The sequence below is a fragment of the Alligator mississippiensis genome, chromosome 1 (genome assembly GCF_030867095.1).
Source record: "Alligator mississippiensis isolate rAllMis1 chromosome 1, rAllMis1, whole genome shotgun sequence".
Lineage (NCBI taxonomy): Eukaryota > Metazoa > Chordata > Crocodylia > Alligatoridae > Alligator > Alligator mississippiensis.
The window spans coordinates 44296277-44321721 of NC_081824.1; the positions used below are offsets into that span (position 1 = coordinate 44296277).

General features: G+C 37.6%; 1 protein-coding gene across 1 annotated transcript in view; it reads right to left on the reverse strand.

The window, feature by feature from the left end:
• Nucleotides 1-25445, reverse strand: part of CSMD1 (CUB and Sushi multiple domains 1) — a 2292800-nt gene that overhangs the window by 287493 nt on the left and 1979862 nt on the right. Inside the window, exons 38-39 of the mRNA XM_019488443.2 lie at nt 7051-7169; nt 1976-2045 (exon numbers count right to left, since the gene is read on the reverse strand). Of these exons, the coding sequence (XP_019343988.2) occupies nt 1976-2045; nt 7051-7169 (189 nt within the window). The remainder of the gene's footprint in view (nt 1-1975; nt 2046-7050; nt 7170-25445) is intronic.

Sequence of the window (25445 nt, forward strand, 5' to 3'; positions counted from 1 at the left end):
TTTGAATTTTGTTTTGAATCAAAACTGCTGTTCCGTTTCCTTGAAACAGTTTTGCTGTTTTGATGTTTTACCCATAGGCTATAATGGGGAAGCTCGAAATAGCCTATTACTTTGTCATTTCTAGCCAGATTTAGGTGAAACTTGCAGGAATGGTATCCCCTTCTGAGGCCATGAAGCCTGCCCGCTTTCAAGGAGATAGGCGCAAGGGTTCTGGGGCCCTGCACCTCTGGCTGCTGACAGGCAAAACTCGTGTCATGGGTATTTGTGGGACTGTGTCTGTCTTAGGGCACAGGGGGTTGAAAACTGTAGGCCTGCTAGGCCCTGATGTGGCCATGAAGCCTGCCAGCTGTCAAGGAGATAGGCACAGGTGGAGTCTGGGTCCTGGGGCCCTGCACCTCTAGCTGCTGACAGGCAAAACTCGTGACATGGGTGGGTGACACTGCGTGTGGGTTATGGTGCGCCCTCACTCAACTGACACCAAGGCAGAAAGCAGGGCATTTCAAACAATGCTGCCTTTTATGAAGTTTTTCTATCCCTCCCCCAGAGCACTGGAATTGGAAGAGACCTCAGGGATGGATGACACTCACTGGCCAGCTACATTGTAAATAATGAGAGCAATCCTTCCCCACCCCTTCCCCCCTCTTCTCCCTCCTTCTCCTTACTTTAGTATCTGTTTCGCTGCAGGCAAGCCCAGCTTGAGCTTCGAAACTCAAAATGTTTAGAAATTTTTTAAACGTGTTGACTTGTCTCATTTCATTTTGAGGCTGTTTCAAAGCTCTCTGTTTCATTTTGATTCTGCTGTTTCAAGCTTGAAACAAGTTGAAACAGTGTCGAAACAAAACTGCCTGCAAAATTTCGCAGAGCCCTATTGCTCAGGGGATACATTGTTTCATGAGTGTATTGTTTACACCATTTACAGTGACTCATAAAACCCATCCTAAACTATGAAAAATAATTTCAAAGGAAATGCTTCTGTTCACATTCTTTTTTCTTATCCATATTACAAGGAGGATAGTATGGAAGAGAATTTGCAATGCTAGATTAAATTTGTTGATTTTTTGAACATCGTACTACCACAGTACTTCATACTACAACATGCCAAATATTTCAGGTACTGTAGAATGAACTATGAGAGTTATATTGGGAAACTAAGAAGGGTCTCCTAAGTAGATTACTTGTCAAATTAATTGAAGGAGGAGAAAGGTCATGAAAAGAAAATGGAAAATATCTCAAACATCACTATTTCCTATAATGATAAATGCAAAAAATATTGTCCTCTACAGAAAATATAGCTCCTTATGAACTACTAGAAGGCAGAATATATGCATCATCCTAAATAACTATACTTAGGCAATTAAAAAAAATCCACTGAGTCAAAAAAAAAATGTTCAACAGACTTTTAAGTAGTAGAAATTTAATAAAATACTAAATGGTAGGTAAAGCCTAAGATTAAAACTTCCTACATTCTTTTGTTTTTTATTTCAATTTTTTTAACATATACTATTGATTTGGATGAATTTGTTTCCTCAGTAATTAATCCTTTACCAACTCAGAACAACAGGAATTTATCAAGTGTTTGTAAGTTAACTTGTTAATTCTATGATTCTATTTGGAATCATAGAATCACAGAAAATTAGGATTGGAAGGAACGTCATGAGGACTGAGGCAAATGTGACGCATGCTGTCACATTTGCCCACATTTGTTTCCAGAATTATTTTTTAATTAATGACAGCTTTTGGTGATTAGATAAATAAAATGATAGTCATACACTGATCAGGTGTCAAAAAGGAGAATATGCTTTAAGGGTGGATGTAAAAACTTCTAAAAAACCCAAACAGTTCTAAATAAACTGTGGTAGATAAAAAGGAGAAAGGAAGCAATCCACTCTCAGTGAGGAACCACATTTGTGTCTTAACCAAAAGTCCCCTGCCAATCTTGGGCACAACAGCATATACAGAATACATGTATCCATACCAATGCAGAGGGGAGATGGATAGTTCCAACGTCGCACTGTTCCAGGCATACAAGAAATATGAGAACGGCCCTGTGTATATAAAGTGAGAAAAGATTTAAGTAATTCATAGATTCATAGATGTTAGGGTTGGAAGGGACCTCAATAGATCATCGAGTCCGACCCCCTGCATAGGCAGGAAAGAGTGCTGGGTCTAGATGACCCCAGCTAGATGCTTATCTAACCTCCTCTTGAAGACCCCCAGGGTAGGGGAGAGCACCACCTCCCTTGGGAGCCCGTTCCAGACCTTGGCCACTCGAACTGTGAAGAAGTTCTTCCTAATGTCCAGTCTAAATCTGCTCTCTGCTAGCTTGTGGCCATTATTTCTTGTAACCCCCAGGGGCACCTTGGTGAGTAAAACCTCACCAATTCCCTTCTGTGCCCCCGTGATGAACTTATAGGCAGCCACAAGGTCACGTCTCAACCTTCTCTTGTGGAGGCTGAAGAGGTCCTGGTGCCCCAGTCTCTCCTCATAGGGCTTGGCCTGCAAGCCCTTAACCATATGAGTGGCCCTTCTCTGGACCCTCTCCAGGTTATCCACATCCCTCTTGAAGTGCGGCGCCCAAAATTGCATGCAGTATTCCAACTGTGGTTTGACCAGCACCCGATAGAGGGGAAATATCACCTCCTTGGTTCTATTCATCATGCATCTGCTGATGCACGATAAAGTGCCATTAGCTTTTCTGATGACTTCGTCACACTGCCGACTCATGTTCATCTTGGAGTCCACTAGCACTCCAAGATCCCTTTCTGCTTCTGTGCCACCAAGCAGGTCATTTCCTAGGCAGTAGGTATGCTGGACATTTTTCCTCCCTAGGTGTAGCACTTTGCATTTCTCCTTGTTGAATTGCATTCTGTTGTTTTCTGCCCATATGTCCAACCTGTTCAGGTCTGCTTGTAGTTGTTCCCTGCCCTCCAGTGTGTTCACTTCCCCCACAGTTTTGTATAAGTTCCTAATTATAGGGACTTATAGAAATACAGGACTGGAAGGGACATCAAGGACAGGGTGACCACACATCCCAGTTTGGCTGGGGCAGTCCCAGATTTCATAAGCCAATCCCAGCTGGTTGGTAAAAAATAGAGGTCCCAGAATCACAGGGGTATGGGGTTCAGTCTGGTGGAGAGTAGTGACATGGTGCACCAGGCTGGTGGGAGTGCAAGCACCACTGCTGCTGTGTGGAAGCAAAGCAGGTGGACTGGAGTGGTGCCCCTGGAACTGTTGCTCAGGAGAACCTGGGCTGGGCACATGCAGGTGTGGTGGCACCTGCTCCAATCCACCTGCCTTGCTCCTGCACAGCAGCAGCAGTGCCTGCCTGCCCACCTGCCTGGCACAGCATGTCACTGCTTGCCCCTGCTGGACTGTGCCCTGCATTCCTGCCAACCTGCGCTTGCCTCTGCCTGCAGCAAGACCACTGACTTTGTGAGGCGGGGAGGGAACAGTGTCCTGCATTTTCTTAAAAACAATATGGTCACCCTAATCAAGGGTCTCCCAATCTAGTCCCCTGCTATATCTCAAGCAACTTTATCGTGTATCTCTGTCATCCCATGAATCCCATTGACTTCAGTAGGATTTTGTGACTCCCATTAAGCCACCTATCTATATCCCACTAAATACCACTGTTGGTTACCCTTTACCCCTACTGGTTACCCTTTATGGATTCATACACAACAACTTGAAATGAACTGAATTCCCAATTCAGTCTGGGATATTACTGTTTATTTCTCTATCATTAGGACAAAGGTGAATGAAATAAATGTTGTATAGCCTTAATTACAAACAAAGAAATAACATTAAATTTCTCTCATGATTGAAAAAGCAACAATATTGTCACTTTTTCTTATCAAGGAGCCTCAGTTTCATGTAAAATGCACAGAGTTCATTAAGAACTTTCCTTGTAATAGGTTATCACTAGGGAACCTGGTTTTTCTCTGATTAAACCCCAAATCCACATTTTTCCATGATCAAAATGAAATACCACTATGTATATATCTCTGTATTAGTGGCATTTCACTTTAAACACAGGAAAACGTGGATTTGGGGCTACTTGTTTTTAACCTGAAAATTAGGTATATTTTTTATCAGAGAAAACCAGGATCCCTGGTTATCACTCATATTATGAAGTTCAGTTTAACTCTAGATATACATTTGGAATTATATTTTAAATAAGACCTATAACTTAAAAGGAATTGAATTTTATGAACTGCATGGTTAGGATTTTTTCCTAATTGTTCAGGCATGTTTCATCATTTTAACAGAAGAGATATTTTGATGCTTGTAAATTTTATTTTTCAAATGATTAAGAAACTGTCCTTTTTAACAAACTTACAGTTTAATTTTGCTGATCTCAGCACTAATGAGTAAGGAATATCCAAGATGTGAGAAGCTCGTACTTCCTTGGAAATGGATCTACCGTGGCTTTAACAATGTAAAAATGGAGCATTTATTACTAAAAAACCTGATTTAGGGACTACAACATGGGACTGAGAGTCAGGTCTAATTTTTTTACTTCCTATCTGAAACTGTTGCTTGGAGAGACATTTAACTGGTTTCTTTCACATTATCCAAATGTACCAACAGTATAATACTCACTAAAGTTTTATTATTCCAACAGAAAGATTGTATATTACTGCTTCAAAACATGGAAAGACAGAACATTCAAAGTTTTGTATTAAAGGATGCCATATTCGCTGTCGGTAGAAACTGCTATTATATTGATAAAAACATAATTATGCTGATTTGAAAATACATGGAATAGGCAAGCTTTTGCTTCTCATTTTTTGTAATAATTCATTTATTCGTTTTTGTGTGGAAGTTTTGAAACAAAAAAATTTGGAAGTTTTCTTTTAATGTTTTTATCAACATATTTCATTATTTATTCTTAATTTAAAAGTAAAAAAAACAAAAACATTTTTTTCCAATAAAAAGGGAAAAGGAAAGATTAAAGAGATAACTAGAAATAGTAGGCATTTAGATTTTAATTAAAAAAAATAAAATAGTCATAAATTCAATGAAAATATTGACTTTTTTATTCTAAGATCATTTTAAATACTTTGGATAAAGTATGATGAAAAAGTTGCACCCTTCAGACTCCTTTGATATCAAAGAACACTATTGGGAGAGAATAGTTATCCAATTTACCCAGCAAATTCAGGAAGAATGAAGCTGAGATTTTGAAAGTCAAAAGCTAAAGTCTTTCCTGACTCAGAACCTCTTCCTACATACACACATTATATCATTGTTTCATTGTTCAGGATATGGCTTCTTATGCCATATAGGGCACATCTACATGTACTATTAATGTGATTGAATAAACTCTGGCTCAGTTCATGCTGAAATTTATTAATCCTGGGCACTGCATTTCCATGTGCACCCAGGACCACAGCATGTTGAGCTGGGTTGGAGCAGCCCTGGATAGCAAGAGACTGGGGAAGGAGTGAGTCCACCAGCCTGGTGCTGATATGACCTGGTTCACCTTGCTGCAGAGGGGGTGGCTGGCCATGTGGGGGCTCCAGGATGAGGCTAGCTGTCAGGCAGCCCCCGCATTGAAGCACCCTGATGCCCCTGCCAGCCCCATCAGCATCTACACATGAGCTGCAGTGCACTAAATAATGCTTCCATAAGATAGGACTTGTGTTGACAAGTACTAACCTAGGGTGGTGTTTGTTAGTTTACTGCAGCCTAACAGGGCCACATGTGTAGATGCTGAGACTTTACTGTGGAGCTAATTAGGCAGCTCCACAGTAAACATCTCACGTAGATGCGCCCATACTTAACCTTGAAATTTTACATTTACCTATCCTATGCATCTGAAGACAGCTGTTTGAGCTGTGTGGCTTCTTGTTGAAAGCCATTAAAAATCAGTCCTCATCTGAGTTTTCACATGCTAAGCCATGCCTTCTGAATATCTGGCCCATTGTGCCTTGTATGAAATATATTTTATTTATGTTTTATTTATTTTTAATATTTGAAGACTATTTTTAAATAAGCAGTTGTCCTGGTTAAGTGAAAGATCTTCCACTGATGCTTGCCAAGGAAACACATGCTGAGATGCATAAAAACTTATACCCTCCCTAAGTGCAGAATTGGAACATTGTGATGTAGGTGTCTAAACTTCTGAAAAATATTCAAATATTTCCTATAGGATTTGCCAGTAGAAGACCCTTACTTTAACACTTTCCAGGATATATACAAAAACAGAACATTTGTTTAGTCAAACCTGGCTCCACAGTTAATGTTGAATTCAGCATTTATATGGAAGTCAGAGAGCTCAGGGAAAAAAAATGTGAACTAATAGAGAATGGAGCATGGCATTTGAAGGGAACTTTTTAACATTTTTTATTTTAAAATATTTAGTCATCATAATGACAAAAGTGCAACTGAGCAAATCAAAGCAACAGACTGGAGAAAAGAATGTAATCACTAAAACAGACATTTTGCATCCTGAAAGAGTGATATTCATAGAATACTAATGCCATTTCACATAGATTATTTCATAATGAACACATCTCTTATTTACAAAAATAAAATTATCATATAGTAATGCATTTGCATGTGTTCACTTTATTAAACAAAATAATTAGTATGAAGAAGAGCAAGAAATGGTTATTTATCTTAGTCTAACTTTGGTTCCTCAACACTGGGAAAAGAAATAGATTGAATAGTAGGGAAATATTTAGAGTAGTAGTTTCACATTTTTGACTGAAAGCCATAACTTTTAAGAATTTAGCAGTGCCCATTTTCAAAACTAATTTCACTTGTGTTTTGACTAAGGAAAAATAATGGAGCAATTCTACTGAAAAAAAAAAAAACCTCAGAAAAATCACAGAAGTTCTAAATGTTTTTGACATTATGGATCCTTATTTGAAATCTCTTGGTTATCTTGTCTATCATGTGTAAATATTTGTACAAGATTTTAAGCTGCGATTTAATTGCTTCATATGGCCCTTACAGAATCTAATCATTTGGGGGCACATAATACCCTCAAATTGGGGGTATTGGAGGATAAAGCCTGAGATGGGTAAAGAAAAAAAGCCGTACCTGTAAGGTGTATCCAGGTTCACAATGAAATGACAAAACATCATTCACCATATATCTATCTCCTGTTTTGATGCCATTGCTAGGAATTACTGGTTCTGGACAAGCAGCAAGGCCTACAGCTGAAAAATGTAAACATAACAGATTAAAAAATATAGATAAATAGATAATAACTGATCTCTACTCTTCTTATAAGCTTTCTTTACAGTTTTATGATGCTGGTTTCATTAACCAGTGTCACAAATTAATTAAAGTCATAGTCCATTTGTTCAATATTAGACTCAAACACATTTAAATTCCACAGTTCAATGTACCTTTAAAATTTCCAACTTATTTCTACCCAAAGATGCTAACTCATGTACATTGTATCTACATGTTTTGCCATGTCATTTTTATATTCTACAACTAGAATAATATATTTAATATATAAAAACTATATATGTTACCTTTTCTTTGGAGACCTTCTCCATGTTTTCATTTCCTGGTAGAAAAGCCCAAATCACTCAAGCAACAAAATCTACTTAGCCAGATATGGTTATAGAGACAAAGGAGGGTTTATTGCTAGGAGGTGACCAACCAACCAAACTGAAGGGACAGAAAACTTGCAACTTCTCAAACCAGGAAGGAAGCCTTTCCTCTGCTCTATATCAGAAACTAAATGGCCAATAACACTGATATTTTAATTGCCATCCCTAGTAATCTGGGCTAGCATTGCACTGAGATGAGTAAGTCATTTCAGGCATCACTGCTTTGATTTCAATTGTTTTATGCATTTAAGGTTGGTCCTCTTGGCAAAGAGGACTAAGAGAAAGGAGTTTTAACAAACTCGTACCTGTTCATTTCAATATTTTTCCCCTTATAATATCATCTGTTTTAAATACAAGTCTGCAAACATGGATAGGATGAATATTTGTGTACATAGCTGTATATGTGCTCAAAGAACACCCAAAAAATAGTAATGATTTACAGACTTTTTGGGAGACTTCTCTGAGCTCAAGTTAAGGGTTTAAAAAATGGACGCAATACTTCACAGACATATAGTTACGGAGAATTGTCTCCTACTTGAGTTTATATAACATTCTTGAATGTCAAAAATGAATTAGATTTGAAAGTATTCATTAAAAAGTCATGTGTTAAAGCAACCTACCATTGAAAGTTTAACATTTTTTATTTAATTCTATTATGGTGTCATGGGTGTGAAAAAAGAACAGGATGGAAACTGCATTTTCAAAGTGTCAGAATGACTTCAGTATTTTCTATCAGATATCTCAGTTAAAGGCCAGTTGGGTTTTAGGTTTTTTTTGGCTGTGCTGCTGTGTAGTTTTCACTTCACTGGCTTGCATAATAAATTCCACTAAATACTACAGCTCTTACTGCTTTCTTATAGAATCTAACCCCACTGGTGACAGTAAGCGTGATTTGACAGTGTATTCAATGCAACCATTACATGATATTTAGCCTTACTGTGATATGTGACATTTTGAAGTCTGTTGTTCCAGATGGTTCATCATGCAACAATATCTCAGATTATCCACTGAGACCCTAGCCTTTCTCCAAAAACATAATTGTGCTTCAGATAATGCTATTTACAGTTTTTGATACAGACAAAGTTTTAGCTTTATGCCCCAGTCATTTATTTATCTATTGTTCATCATCACAGAATATGAATACTTTAGAAAGCTTACTTACAAGACTCTCTTATTTCATTCTATGTACTGGCAGTAAGCTTGGGTTTTTTAACTTAAATTAAATGAATGTATTTATTTTATGTACTAGGGAAGGGAAATATTAGAATAGGTTCTGCCCTTTGATCTGAAGTTTGAGAGATTTGGGACATCTTGTAATGTTTTTGGGGAAAAAAATTATAATCATGAGTTTATTCTATTCTTTAAAAAGCACCCAGTGCTGTGGCACAAGCATATGTACAAATGCCTTGTGGGTGAAGAATGCAGACTCTCTGACTGAATAAATTGGTAATGGGTATGTTAGGTTATCTTTTTGTTTCTTTCTCTGAAAGCTGTACCTCCTGAACAAACTGTGTGGGTGCATCCACACATGCAGGGGTATGCACTTGAAGTGGCAAAAAAACAGCAGCACAAATTTGTGCAACTACTTTTTGCTGCTGTGCACACCCCTGAACGTGCACTTTGGCGCAGGGCAAAATGCCCTTCTTTGGGGAAACTTTGGGGAGTGCTGGAGGAGCCCGGGCCGAACTGAAGGAAGGGAAATACTCTAGCCAGAAAGCAGAGTACCACCTGGGAGGACTGACCCTCCATGTCTCCTGGCACGTACTCCTGTGGTCTTTGTCACAACACTTTTTTTCACAGCATTATTTGCTACTGGGATTTCCTGGTAGCAAATCTGCAGTGCAGGGTACATTTTACTATGCTGGGCATCTGGTTTGTGGTCCCTCAGAGGTTTGTGTGCCTGTAGATCAGGATCTGGCTTGTGTGCACTTATAGAATGATGTGGTTTGTGTTCAGCCACAGTGTTTCAAGCATCTATGTATTTAAATCCTGCCTGGTAAAGGGACGGTAGGGTGAGGTAACATCTCCGAAGTTCCAGCTGAAGAGATGGAATAGGATCATTACCTAAGTCAGAGCCATGAAGTGCTGGAAGCAAAAATTTATTATTTTTGAATGCTGATGGAACAACATTTTAAGAGAAAGCACGAAAAATAGTGGGTTCCACTGGCTGTCTTCAGGAAACTGCCAAATCATGCTAAAGCTATGGTAACCAAACTTTTAGCCTCTCAGCCTGGATGAGTCATGTGGGGTTGGTTAAGGGTTGGATCCCATCCATAGTAACTATCTTACACATGGGACTGGGACACAATCAGCATGAAGGGCTCTGTATGAACTCACAGGATGATACTGAAGTAAGCATACTGCACCTATCAAAGTCTACACACTCCAATTTTCTTCTACCATACATATGAGAATCAGATATGGAGCTCACCCCAATGTCACCTTCCTAGATTACCTTATATAAGCAGCATGGCTCTGCCAAATCACATTTAAATGTGTTTATTAAAGGCATTCTCTGAAGAGTGAAAAGATAGCAAATGGAATGAAGGCCATATTCATTGGTTGTGTGATGATTTATGATGGAAGTATGGGAAAGTGCAATGCCGTCTTGATGGAATAATTTGGTTAAATAGTATTAATGATAACAATGAAACAACAACTGTAGGGAAAAATGCATGCCATAAATGAAACAGTTATTTTAAAAAACATGCTAAATGTACTCAAAGTATTTAAATTGGTTCAGTGCTCACAAGTGATGGAAGGAATGGATAGACACTGACAAGAAGTTTGTAACATTCATGAAACTCTTAAATATTTCTATAAAAGGGAAACAAAGTTAGTGATGTGCAGGACATTACATCATGTTGCACTGTATCGTATAGAGACTTGAGGACTTAGATGGTTATAAACTGCCGATGAGCTTTCTAAGTGCAATTGTTAGAAAATTAACAAAAGACCAATTGAGGAATGACTGCCTGAATCAGGGGAATTGGAAGATGCACGTAGAAAGAGATAAGTTGATGTGATTTGGGCACATGACAAGAATTTCTGAGGACATAATACCCCCAAAATGTTGAGAATGCAGGTTGAGAATGCAGTTCCCTACAAACAGCTCAGAGAAGACCAAATAAAGATATAAAGATGATGTACATTATTACAAGAGGTGAGTACCTCAAAGGAAATTATATCAAAAAGAAGATGAAAAAAAAAAAAAGATGAATGGAGTCAGAATCTTGTCCAACCCAACAAGATGCTGAAATCAGCAAATGATGATGATGATGATGATGATGATGAACTTGATTAAGCTGCTTCACCTAATCTTTTTACTCTGTACAGCTATACCTAGCACAGTGAACATAGTGGCTGGATCCAGAAGAGTGGGGACCTGAGGTATGTGGTGTGCCACACACTGCACATTCAGGTGTTTACCATGCTGCTACCTTGCAGGGTGGAGTGGGGTTGGCCCCGGGAAATCCTGGGGTAAAAAAAACCCATGTGGAAAAGAAGCAGGGCAGTGCATGTGGCTGCAGCACGCACCACCGAAAACCGGAGCCTGGCCTCAAGAACTACGTTTTGTGACTACTGGCCAGGCTCCAAGCTGCAGGAGCACCATGGCTGCAGCTTCTCCAGCCCCCAGGACCCCAGGTAAGGCTTCTGGGGACAGCACAGTTGCTGACTCCAGCCTCCCTTACCTCACCCAGGATAACCTGCTGTGCACCGGATAGTGCATGGCATGGGTGTTCCCCAATGACAAGTAGCAGAGGTACAAGGTGTGCTGCTGCTTTTTGTCCCCAGGAAATAAAATATCAATGCTCAGTTGGATGTGACAAGTGAGAGCAATTACAGATGATTCAGTATTTACTGATTGCCAGACTACCAAGTTTAAACTCTTCATCATTTTCAGGTTTTCAAAAGCTTGAGCTTTACTGAACACGGCATTCTGGAAGCACAACAGTAAGCAATGTTAATTCTATGTTAACATTTAAAAAAATGTTTTTGGTCACAAAATTCACATATAGTATAGAAAGGGCTGTATATTATATTATATTATATTATATTATATTATATTATATTATATTATATTATATTATATTATATATTTTGTGATTATAATGATTTTGGTAATAGGAATGTTAATGCTATGGCTTTTCCAACCATTAAATAAGCAGCACAAGTGTTTAAACAGGACTATACTGCAAAAAACAAAATAAATAGAAACAGACCAAAACACTGGAGGTCATTTTGTATTCAACTACTATTTGTAGCAGGTTGTTCTAAATGTTATTAGATTCTAATAAATAATTAGAATTGGGTTTCTCTTTCTACTACCAAATAGACTTAATATTATTACAGCTCTCTTATACTTCTAATAGGTTACAAAAATATTTAATATCTTTAACCAGAGTATCTGAACATGCTACACAAAGGTAGTGAATCATTGTTTTTATTTGATGCATATGGAAACAAAGATATAGAGAAGAAAAATGATTTCTAGAAAAACTGAAACTGAAGCAAGGTCATGAAAATCTCCAAATCACTATCCTTTCCACCTCTATTCTAACCATTAAATTGCACTGCCTTCCTAATAATGCTGTTATTGAAGCTAGGTACAGACATTCAAAATGCCTGAGGCAGAATTGATCAGTTACATGGCTTTCTGTAAGTGGCATAGTTTAGATTGGTAGTGAACAGAACATACATTTGCCCTTTGGTGCGGGGGGAGGGGGAGGAGGAGGACAAATCTTAGACTGGGTTTCACCATATTCAAACAAGCCGGTGTGTACCAAACTTCTGTTCTGTTACGGGTATAGTTTCCAATCACTTATACCAGTAAAAGTGTTTTGACTGTACCTGGCCTAGTTTTAGTCTATTTTTTCTATACTAGGTGCTTTTTCCAGAGGTATATACTGAATGTATTTAAATGGGAGCCTTTTTGTTTCTACACTCATATTTCATTGTTAGAATTGAAAATAATCAAAGTTATATATTTACTATATTCAGATCTCACAAAATTAAGAAGGATATTAACATTACATCATAGAATCATAGCAAATCAGGATTGGAAGGGACCTTAGGAAGTCATCTAGTCCAAACCCCTGCTCAAAGCAGGACTGTCCCCAACTAGATCATCCTAGCCAAGGCTTTGTCTAGCTAGGTCTTAAAAACCTCTAAGGATGGAGATTTTACAACCTCTCTGTGTAAGCTGTTCCATTGCTTTACTACACTCCTCATGAGAAAATGATTCCTCATATCTAACCTAAACTTCCCTTGCTGCAACTTGACACCATTGTTCCTTGTTCTGTTATTTGCCACTATCCTCTTTGGAACTGTGCTTCATGTTGTTGAAAACTGCTGTTAAATCCTCCTTCAGTCTTCTCTTCTCCAGACTAAATAAGCCCAGTTTCCTCAGCCTCTCCTCACAAGTTGTGCCCCAGCCCCTTCACCATTTTTGTTGCCCTCCGCTGGACTCTCTAATTTATCTACATCCTTTCTACAGTAGGGGTCCCAAAACTGAACACAGCACTCCAGATGTGGCCTTACCAGTGCAGAACAGAGGGAAAGAATCATTTCCCTTGATCTGCTGGCAATGATCCTACTAATACAGCTCAGTATGCTGCTGTCCTTGTTTGCAACAAAGGCACACTGTTGGCTTTTATTCAGCTTATTCAGGAAACAAAAACATTTTAAGAAGTAAAATTTATTTTAAAATATATATACTGGGATCAATTACAGCTACATTATAAGCACACATGTCCTTAACACAATTAAATCAAAGAAATTGTGCAATGTTTCCCATATTATATGATAAGATAGGAAGTTTAAATTCAAATATATGGAAATTAAATGAAAAACTAAAAATAAAATCCAAAGGTTCTTAAATACATTCAATTTGACTGTGTGAAGTCAGTAATAAAGGAAAATATTTTATATTTCAATTCCAAGGAATGAAAACACAGTGGGTTTTGCTTAGTGCATGCTCTCACAGCTCAACTATTCCTTTGCAGTACAATAGAGAACACATCAATGTCGGTACTGATAGCTGTCGCCGTAACCTTCTCCCACTCACTTCCTGATAAATCCTTGGCTCCAGCAGTGGTATGAAACAAACATACCAAATCTCTATAATTATATACATCCTTACAATTGCCCCCAACTCTACCCAGGCATCATGGCATTGATAGCAGAAAGAAAATCCTCCCCAGCGTATTCATCAATATGACTGGGCATTAATGTCCCTTACAAAATGCTGTCAACTTAACAGTTTGACTGAAAGAAGCAAAGACTTTTTTTGCCAAAAGCAACAAAACAAAACCTGCATTGTTCAAAAGCCTTCAGGGCACAATATTGTTTTTTTTGTTTTCTTTGAGGAACATTAAACTGGAGTGAACAACTCTGTTCTTTCTATTTATTCTTGGACAAGGGTGTATTTTAATCTACCAAAAAATAAAGTTGTACTTCTTTTCACAGCGTAAGGCCTAATCTGGAAAGCTATCTGGTCCAGTGAACCTTTACTACCACGAGAAGTCAATAGAATTCTCTTTAGATATAAGACTGTGTAGTCTCTTTTCCAGGATGAGTGCCTGCTTAATTGTGAGTGATGTTTTCATGATTAGTGTCTGTTTTAATAAGGGATAGATCAGAAGGATAAAACATATTACATGGAAAACCTCAATCTAGACATGATCTATATTGTCTATAAAGATATACATTTTTAGATTAAAAGATTTCTTTCTTCTCTGCAGGGTTGACTGATTTATTTCTGGGATTTTATTTGAGGTCTTTGTGCTAAAATAATTCACTTGACTGTGTTCCTGTTGCCTATGAAGCAGTTATTTCAGTTACCAACAATCTTTGGCACTCAAATACTTACTACACACAATGTTCAGAATAACCCAGGATAATTAAAATTCAGTCTCAGCACTCACACGTCAAACATTTCATGCTACCTTGGCTTAACCACAACCACTAGGCTCAAGAAAGGAATAGCATAACTCAACTGAAGTCTCCAGCATTAAATTGTAAATAAGTATTTTTTTTAAGTCAAATTGCATAAAATGGACATTTTTTCAGAACTAATTTCAAATATTAAGAACCATATTCACATATACAATATTTACAGATGTTTATGTTCCAAATCCTTGTGTTTTTACTAATTATCTGTGCAGTTTTTTCCTTCAAAATATCTCTGATTTCAATGATAAGCTCAAGAAGAGCTATGAGTGAGCAAAAACCGATTAATTATTTCAGTAGTTTACCTTTTATATATTTTGCATACATAAGAAAAGGCTCATACTATTAATGACGCTGAAATTGGAACAAATGTGAATCTAAAACTACATGTGAAATTTTAACGTTTAATAAGTACAAAAATGAAGATAAATACTTAGATCACAGCACTCTGTTTAAAAGTCAGCTTTGCTCATTGTCAACAAGGAAAACCTAACCAAATTTCAGTACTTTGAATTCCTTCCAACTTTCTAATACATATTAGAAATATAAGATAAAATTTATTGTATTGGAATTTCTGGAAATATATATTTTTTTTTGTAGAATTGGAGAAAACAAACAAAAATATGAAAGAATATTTTAAATGCCTTAGTCTCTCTATCTTATCATTATTTCCTACATATTCAATTGTATTGTTCTGCATAGTAGGCCACTGAAGTTAAGTTAACATTTATAGTTCTTGTGAAATAACAAGAAACAATGCCACATAAATTTCAATAATATTTACAGTTACCTTGTAACTAGAATATAATTACTCAGATGGGGTCTATTTTGATCTTGACTTGAACAACTTCATGTAGAAGGAAGACTTTGTAGAAAAGCTAAATTATCATCTTGACCCTAAAATTCAAATTAATGCTGCGAGGTCATTTGCAGTAATCCATGGATGACATACAGAAGAAATACAGCACATCTTTAAATAAGATATACTATGCTATATACATCTTGCAGATGCAAAGTTCACTCATGAACCACATGCTAAGAATAATAATTATTATACTGCAGTTGGTATTCAGAGGCATAACTATGGCTCCATTGAACTAGGTGTTGTACAAATAGAAAATGAATGACAGAGCCTGTTTCAACTCAACACACTTAGAAATAAAAAATGGAAGGTATAAGGGGTGGGGGAGAGGGGTAACTCCCAGGAAAATGGATCAGGGAAAGGAAGACAAGAATAATAGTAGTAAGTACACATACTTATGAAGATTAACTGCGTGCCTAGATTGCAGTTTTAAGAAAGAGAAAGTTAATAAATCATGGAAAAGCCTGATTTATAGCATTCTAGATTTCCAGACATGCTCTCAGAAGTCTGAAAATGAGAGATTGTCGCAACTGTTTGGCTGCCGCAACAGTCCTAAACCAAAGCCCTGGGGAGATACCTTATCCTACTTATTTTAGGTAAAAAAGAAAATCATGAGTAGAATTCCATATCTATTGATGTGCTAGTTATAAGTGCAAGGACGATCTGAATATTACCTTTTTTCTGGGGTAATAACTGAATGTATACAATGAAATGTAAAGACTTAACTGTCTCCACCAGAAATTCCTGCTTTTTTGGAATTTGGATGGAGAAATGCTGCCTTCAGGTCTTGGGCTCCTAGCACCCCTAAATGCCATGGGAGCTTCTCTGACTTACTGGAATCAGAGGCCCACATAATTTTAGACCACAGCCAAGCATATTTTTGTCCTATGAATGCTGACTGGAAGTTTGAAGGGTAGTTCATAATAGCTAAAACTGGACATATCTACACAAGATGTTGACTGCCCAGTAGCCTGATAATACCGTACACTAGCACATCACAGCATGGACAGTGTTAATACACTACTGCACAGTATTATTAAACTACTGTGTAGTAGTGTCATTTAAAACACTTTCACCAGCACTACTGCACAGTTAGTGTGAATTTATTTAGCACGTGTATCAACAGGTACTAAATAAAAATGCAGTAACCACTGCACAGTAGCATCTCATGTAAATGTGCCTGCAGTGTTCTCTCTAATATTTCTGATGCTGCATAGATGTGAAAGTACTCTAATTTGATATGAAGAACAGCCTTTTTCTAGGGCTATGCTTTTCTCGTTCTGACAGCCTCTGATTTTGGGAAGCTATCCCAAGTCTTCTTTATGAATACTTTATGAATCCTCAAGGCCTATGAGGAAGTTATGTCAACCTTCATGATCATCCTTTCAGTGTTCCAGAGCATATTTGGCTCTGGCAGGTAGTCACTAACCTGGTCTTTCATAGGGACATTAATCCATGTTACATCTGTTGATTCATTTCTAATATCAAGTATGCCCTTGTGTTTTTCACACACAAGTTAAAACAAGGTTGGATTGTTTTACCCTTTTTATACAATGTTTCCTGATTAATAGAATGGTCTGGCTCCTTGCAGAAAGAAAACAAAGTAAACAAAAGAAAAATATAGAATACAGAATATGAAGACAAAATTTCAAAGTATTTGACTTAGAACATATAGCAAAGATTTGAATTTTAGGTACAGAAGATTTTTTCTGAAAAAAAACAACAACAACAACCCCCCGTGTTTTCCTGCAACCCCCTGCCAAAAAACCCACCACACATAAGTTAAAGGATATATTTTCCACTTTGATGAATTCACATAATTTTTATTAATGTTAATGAGTTATGTGTCTGCATCAGGAGATATATGTTCATATATGTGCACTGCAGTATAAGAGATGTGCTTAGTCTTGAGGTTCATTGTTTTAGTTTATTCTAAAAAAAATTAAAAAATTACCTTGTGGGCTTATTTAAAACTCAGTAATGAATTGGGTAACTTCACTTGTTTTATTGTGAGTTCTGACTGACAGGTAATTTTCCAGAAGTATAACTAGTTTTTGTAGGGCCCTGGGTAGCAGAGGTGTACCTGGAAGAAAGGGCTGGACCAGAGGCATGGAAGCTCCAGGCTCTGGCAGCTATGACTTCCAGGAAGTGACAAGGGCTCAGCAACTGGAGGATGCAGACCGGGGAAATCCAAGCTCCAGACACTCTACACAGAATAAGAGCAAATGACCAGGGCCTAGCAGCTTGGAGGTACAGGCAGGCCTTCAGGGTGCCGCTGACAGTCATGCTTATATAAAGCACCAGATTTGGCAGCAGAATTAGCACCCTGGATGCAGGTTCCTACTCCCATCTCCCCTCCCCACTTCGTTGCATCAAGCCCCTCTGTCTGTTGGTTCCCCACCACTTCTATCCGCTCCATGTTGCTGAAGGCCGTAAGTGCAAAAGTATTGAGCTCCTCTGCCTCTTCTTTGATGCCTGCCACACAGTCATTGCCCAGGGCTCACACTTTCCTGGCCTACTATTAGCTACAGTATTGCTGTTTTCAAAAGAAAACTACATAAACATATCAGCTGCTCTGCTGTGAGAAAACTTGAGGTCCATAAGAGTCCATTTAAATTAATGAAGAACGTAATTAAATAGTAGGATCAGAACAGCTCTAAAACTAACCTGAAAAGAGCTGTAATAAAATATGTCTTAACTTTCTGTCCCTCAGACATAGAAAGAAAAAAAGATCAGATAAAAAAAGAACTTTACAGACCAGAAAGCAATGCAGTCATACCAATTTTGCCAGTTCAAAAGGTAAGCTAAACATTTATGAAGGTTTTTGTGGGCTTATCCCATATGAAACCTCCTGCCTTGTGCCCCTAGGTAAAATAATGTTAAATGTCTACCTTAATATCTATCTGCAATGCGGCAAGTGCTGCCTGTGAAATTGTTTTTAAATAAGCAGTTTCAAAATGATTTTACCCTGCATGTTTGCATGATATTTTTTAAAGTGACAAAGAACCAGATTGTCAGCTGGTGTATGCTGGTATGTATAGTTATGCTGACTTATTTGAAGCTACATTGATTTACACAAAATAAGGCTATGACTTGTATTCATTACCTACCGACCATTTTCTCAGTGACTTTCTGCTTTTGCTTCTCTGCCTCATTTAGGCCTCTGTCCCAATTCCTTTTCAGTCAATTTGAAGGAAAGGAGCAATTTTTTTTTTTTTCCAGCTAATATGGAGAAATTTAAGTTTGGCCATTCTTAAAATATTTATACATTGTGATAAATTTGTCAGAAATGTGCAGAAAACAACACTGCTCTCATCTGGATTCAGAAAATTACTGGATGAGGAGCTATTGACATTGTATCCAATAGTCCACGAGTTAGAACACTCACATTGGGTTTGGAGAAGTCAAGGTTAATTCCCCCTTTACTGAAACTCACGTTTTTCACCTCTCCAACCCACCATGTTACAGGGTATTTCAGTATGGTATACACACTTTGAATCTTAGGAACACAATTGTGTTGAATGTCCTAACCACAACTAGATCTAAGAAGACTCACAACCAAGTCTATTTTCTGCTTCATTTAGATTTCAGCTTGGGGTTCTTATGTCTCAAGTTACTGTTCTAAGCACTGAACTATAGAGGATTGCTGCTGGAGCTTTTTGGTTTGGTATAAAATTCTTAAATATTCTTTGAATTCAAAAGAGGGACTAAGACCTGATGTGGAATATAGGACACATTATTTCAATCAATTGTCCAATAAATGTTTAACTTGTTATGCAAAATGGGACAGCATAAACAAGAAAGACTGTGAGGTCACCTTAGTGATTACGTGATTATCATTGTCAGTCCAGGCCTCTCTTGGTCTGCTACCTGATACTATGCAAATCAGTACAGCCTGTTCTGTGTCAGGTTGCCAGTGACTAAACCGATGCTCCTACCTGGACTAACCCAGGTGACAAGGATTTGTGGACACACAGCAGTGCTAAAAACAAGACCGGTCAAAGGGTGAATGAGTTCCCTGTGAGCACAGCACACCATGTGCCCCAGCAGCCTTGGTACCAACTTGATTTGACTTATGAGTTGGGAGATATGAATTCAAAACCTTTCAGGAGGAGGGAATGAATCCCAAAGTCCCAACATCTTAATAGAAGCGATAATCTTTGAAAAGGGATAGCACTAATTCCCCACCCCCCTTTAGTTTTGTTTGGCTTTTATTTCAGCAAGAGCCCCATTATTCAAAAAAATGATTAGAAGTCATTTCTACATCAACAGTTGGTTAATGAACACCTGGTATCATTTTGCAGCATCAGTGAAGAATTTATGGCTCTACTTTTTCCTTATGTGGCTCCCACAAAGAAGGGCAGGATTTTGTCCCTTTAAATGTTGACAACTTTAAATTCTACATTTTAATTTCTGTTCCAAAACTCATCCTTCTGTACTATGTAAGTCTTGTTATAATAGGTTACAGTTAGAAAGTGGATGTTCTGTATAAGAATGACAACTTCTTATTGAAGAGATTTTCTTGCTTCCTGTATTCACAGTCACACCTGCTACCTACATTCCTGCTGGCTCTGCAGGGACCATACAGCTAAAGGAGAAGGGAAATTATTCTTTTCTGGCATCATGTCAACAAAATAGATAACTAAGCTCTGGTTACTGAATCCCCACCATGACTTAAGCAAAAATATATATTTGAAAAATACCTTAAGTGGAATCCTAGCCCCTCAGGCATTGAGAATTTTTGCCAGACTACAGCTTGTCTTTCAGATGCCAGAGTTTTCAGGACTGGCAATTAGAAGATGAAAATAAAAAAATCTGCCCTCCACACACACACGCCTGCTTCTTTTTATTTGTGAAGCAAGTTTGATCTGAAATCAGACAATAAAAATGAACCTCACAATGCCAGCTTTACATTCACCTTCAAAAGTAGGCTACATTATACTGTACTTAAGTGTGTATAGTCTCAGTATTGTCTCTTGGACAGATATAATCCTCCAATGATGAAGTTCACTAAAGTTTAAGAATAGCTGTTTCTTAAGCAAAGCAAAGAATATTACATGTGTAACATGTAGCATGTAGCATCATCTTAAACTTGTTCTGAATTTCACTGAATTAAACAGAGTTACTCTCATTTATACTAGCACACATAATTGGTCTTAACTTTCAGAGACAGTCAGTATGTGAGAACAGCATCCCATGATAACTATATTCTAAGAGAACAAAAACTGAAATACCAATCAATCCATGGAGAAGCTGGGTCTAAACTACAAAACATACTGCCAGAGGTGAAAACCATTAGCCTTTCTACATTCAGAGGATGAATGAAAAAAATCACCATGTTGCCCATACCTTCCTAAATATTTTATTTTCACACTTTAGATCATATACAGAAAACACCCTTTATGTCTGATTTTTGATAGAGCTTTTTTTTAGCACCCAGTATTTCTTGGACACTTGATGTAATATATTTCTCAATTATTTTTTAAACTGGTTTAGATTACTCCTATCTAAATAGTGGAAGAAGAGCAAGAAGAGTGAAATGTCTTTGCTAAATACTGATGTCTCCAGTGGAGTGTCTCATAGAACGCACCAGCTTTAAGATGCATTAGTTAATACAGAAGTCTGGAAGGCCTTGGGCCTAATGTCTGCAGGGTCTGAGCTATTCTCACTTTCCTGCTTATACTGAGGTGCCCCAAGTCTGGACTCTTAGAACCGTGGCAGATGTTGTATTTAATGTGGAACATCTTTGTGGCTGGTTTGTACCACATCTTAAACTCTATGCGAGTCATGTGTCCCAGACTTGGGGCTGCCTTATGCCCAGATGATCAGCTGAGTGCCACAATTGGCTTGGGGCAGCCCTGAGGTCCGGGATACAGCCACCCCCTACCCAGACATCTGGCATGACAAATTGCATGATTTTTGGGATGGGACATAAAATTCCTACTATTCCAATTGCATCATAATATTAATTTCTACCAGGGGCCTTAGGCATAAGTCCAGGATTAAGACAAAGGTTATAGGGGGATATTTTGGAAGCTGGGGCCTAATATTTCACTGGGTTTGCCTCTGTAGGAGGTGACTTACCCTCATGGATTTTGGCCATGGTATATTTGGAACCTTACTGAATACAGAGAGCATCTACATGGCATCATGCAGGTATCAAATTTACACTTAATTATTTACTGCATGGTAACATGTGTAGGCAACTTACTGCACAGTAATACTGCACAGCCCCAAGTCAATCCACACACAGCATTAATGCACTTTAACACCTGTATGTGTAGACACTGGCCTATTCCCTCTTACTGTGCAGTAATTTAATGCTCAGTAAATTTAAGATGGCATAAATGCAATGTGTAGTCACACCTAGAAGGTATTTCTTCAGGCAGTTATTTAGGTTTTTTGTTAAGGGAATATAAACATGGAACCTTTGCCTTATCCATATGCATGTCTATTTCACCTCCTACATTTTTTTCAATACCTTACATTTCATAATAATATGCATTAGTATTAAGAAAAGGATATAATTCCTCCTAAGCCTGGAGAAAATTTTGGACCTTTAGTTTGGGACATCCTAAGACTGAAACAACAACTAAGTTTGGTGATCTAGAATTTACATGCATTTGAGACACTTTTTGACTTAACTTGTTTTAATGCATTGGGTCAATGAAGTTTCAAAGACTATTAAATGCATGGATTAGTGACACAATAGAACCATGTCATGTTTAGGTAGTATTATGCCATGCTTGGGAAGTAGATACAAACTGGCACAAAGCCTACATTATAACAACCATCATAAAAGCTTCCCAGAAAGTGAGAAAAATGTTACCAGCTGTCTTTAAAAGTTGGGCTTTTATTTATTCACAAGTGTCCACAGGAGTGGCTGCAAATACTAAAATTTTTATATCAAATTTACTTATTGATTTTTCACCCACTTTTTACCTGCTAAATAAAATAAAATCTTGAAATATTTCACCTGATCTCTTGAATTCAAAACAAGCTTAAAATGACACAGATATATGGAAATAAAACAACAAGAACATACTTCTCTTCAGCAGAACTACTATTGCTAGCAAAATAAATGCAGATAAGATAGGGTCTAATGGAGACATTCAGTAAAACTTTACGTAGCTTTCATTAAAACAGATCTCTTAAAATTACTAAGAAGCCTTCCTGTTGCAGTAACTGTTACAAAACATATACTAATTATATATTTTAAAACAAATTTACAATGTCTAATGTTTTGCTGGACAGTAGCTAGGTATTGCACTTCCGGCTAACTCCTATTTCACTTTTCATGCCTAAATGGCACATACACAGGTATCTAGCTGCCTTTTCAAGTACTTACATATATTTTGGGATTCTGTTTTTTCCTGTGGAGAAACAGAATCTACCTTCATGTTTTTCTGCTGCACCCAAAATGAAGTAGAGCCCTGTATTTTAGTCCTACCAGTTAAAGTATTTGCCCAGAGAGCAGGAGACCAAGTACAGAAAATTAGTTTTTGAAAAACTACAGAAGGGAAGCCAGTGGAGATATTCAAAGGGGAAATAGATGCTGTGGTCAGATCTAGGATTAGGAAGATAAAATAATCCCCTTCTGCTGAAGTTAAGAAAATAAGTCTTAAAATATAGGAAGTACTAATCTGAAGCATCAGAACTAAATACTGATAACACCCATTTTACCACTACTAGAGAGAAAGAAAGGGGCACAGGAGGCAAACTTGACTCATATAGGCATCGTTTTGCACCATACTTTCCATCCAAATCAATAATAGGACTAAGTCCTCCCTTCTACACTATAGCAATGATCACTAAATGGAACCATATACAATATGAGAGTTGATGCAATACTGAAATCACTAAAAATTAAAACTATTTCTTTCTGAGTATACTGAACTTATACACTTTATCCTCACACACTTTCACTTTCAATAGCCAACACTTCCTCCAGACCATGGGCACAGCTATGGAAACCAAAATGGCCCCACAATATGCTAACCTTTTTATAAGCCACCTAGAAGAGGAATTCCTCAAGGACTGAACCATCAAACCATTGCTATACTTAAGATATATCAGTGACACCTTCATCATTTGGACTGAAAACCTGTAATCTCTTATTGATTTCCATCAGAAACTCAACAAGCATCACCCCTCCATCTCTTGAATACTCCAGCACCAACATTACCTTTTTAGACACTATGATCACTATCCACTATCCAGAATGGTAAAATACAGACCACCATATACAAGAAAATCACAAACCAGCATACATATCTGCACAGAACCAGCAATCACCCTAAACACACCAAGAAAGCTATAATATACAGCCATGCCCTCAGATACCACTGAATTTGCACTGAGAAGAACACCTGTGATCACCACCTCACAACTCTCAAAAGGGCTTTAACTCAACAAGGATACTCCTCCAGAGAGATAGATCACACTTTTAAAAGAGTTACCCAGATACCGTGTGAAAAATTGTGACAGTACAGAAAGAACCCCACCATGAATTGCATACTACTGGTTATGAAATATCACCCCTCCCTGGAACCTATATGGAAAATCCTCAAACAATTGCAAGCCATACTAGAAGATGACTCAATTCTTAAACAGAACTTCCCATAACCACCCACCCTAGCCTTCAAACAAGTACCACCTTGCCAACCTCACCACCAGAAGCAAACTTCCTACAACCCAAAACACACCAAATGAATCCAGATCATGCCATGACAAGAAATGTAAAACCTGCCAACATATCTCCACCACCCCCACAACAGCATCATCATCATTCCTGGATCTTATAACTGCACCTCCAAAAATGTACTATACCTCATCTAGTGCATTATGCCCTGATGGAAAATATGTAGGAGAAACCAACAACTGCATATGAGAATAAACACACACCAGAAATCTATCAAAGACAAGAACACCCATTTACCTGTGGGGCACATTTCTCACAAGAAAACCACTCTCTCTCCAATCTCTCTGGTCTAATTCTCAAAGCAAATTTACAATACACCTTTCACAGACAAGCCTACGAACTTTACTTCATCATCCTACTCAATACAAAAAATTGTAGACTAAATGTAGCCATTGGATTTATGATACATGATAACCTGCTTAATACTTGATACCCCAGGTAGCCTCTCTACCATTTACTAGCTATATCCCCTCCTCCCCCTCCCCCCCCCACCCGGTCTCTCACTGCCTCAGTTTACATTTTCACTGATTGGCTTTCTCCCATGTATACTGGCCTCTGGCTTCTATTCCACCCAGGAAGAGCACAGACCAACTGCAGATGCTTCCTCAGCCTCATGAAGGGTGATTGTACCTGAAAGCTTGAAAGAAGATGTTTTTCCAGCTATTTTAGTTCATCTAATAAAATATATTGGATTTACCCAAAGAACCTTGTCTACAAAATGTACAGTATTTTTTAAAGTTTGCTTACTGAAAAAGTCTACACCTGGAAACAAAAACAAAAAGTAATGCTTCCATTGTTAATGCCAATTGGGGTTATATAAAGAATGAAAGACAGGAAAAAAGGTCTGTTTTTTCTATATTTCTCCACTAACCAAAACAATGTTCCATAAACAAGCTACTTATATTGTTTTATTCCAGTGTGAAATTCAAGACCTCTTTTTATAATTACATTTTTAATGTAATGATACTTCACCATATGACAATAATAATGAATGAAAAACCTTTATAGATGTACAGAAAATTACAGGAAAATTATTTTAATAATATCATCTTGCATAAGTAGACAGTATTAAAAGTGAGCCAGAAGATTCAATATAACCTTGAGAATAATGTATAAGAGCATTCACTGGCTATTTTTCTGTACATATATTAGCAATTATATTAACTTCTGGTTGAAGATAAAACCCAAAGCTTAACATCTACAGATGTTTGTAAAACGTGCCTAACAGATTCTCAAAAAACATATCCTACATAAATAACACTCATGATCTTGTTTTACATCATCATTAAAACAGTCACATTCAAATACATTTTAACAAACTTTCATACAAATGGTTGTGAAAAGCAGGGAATTTAAC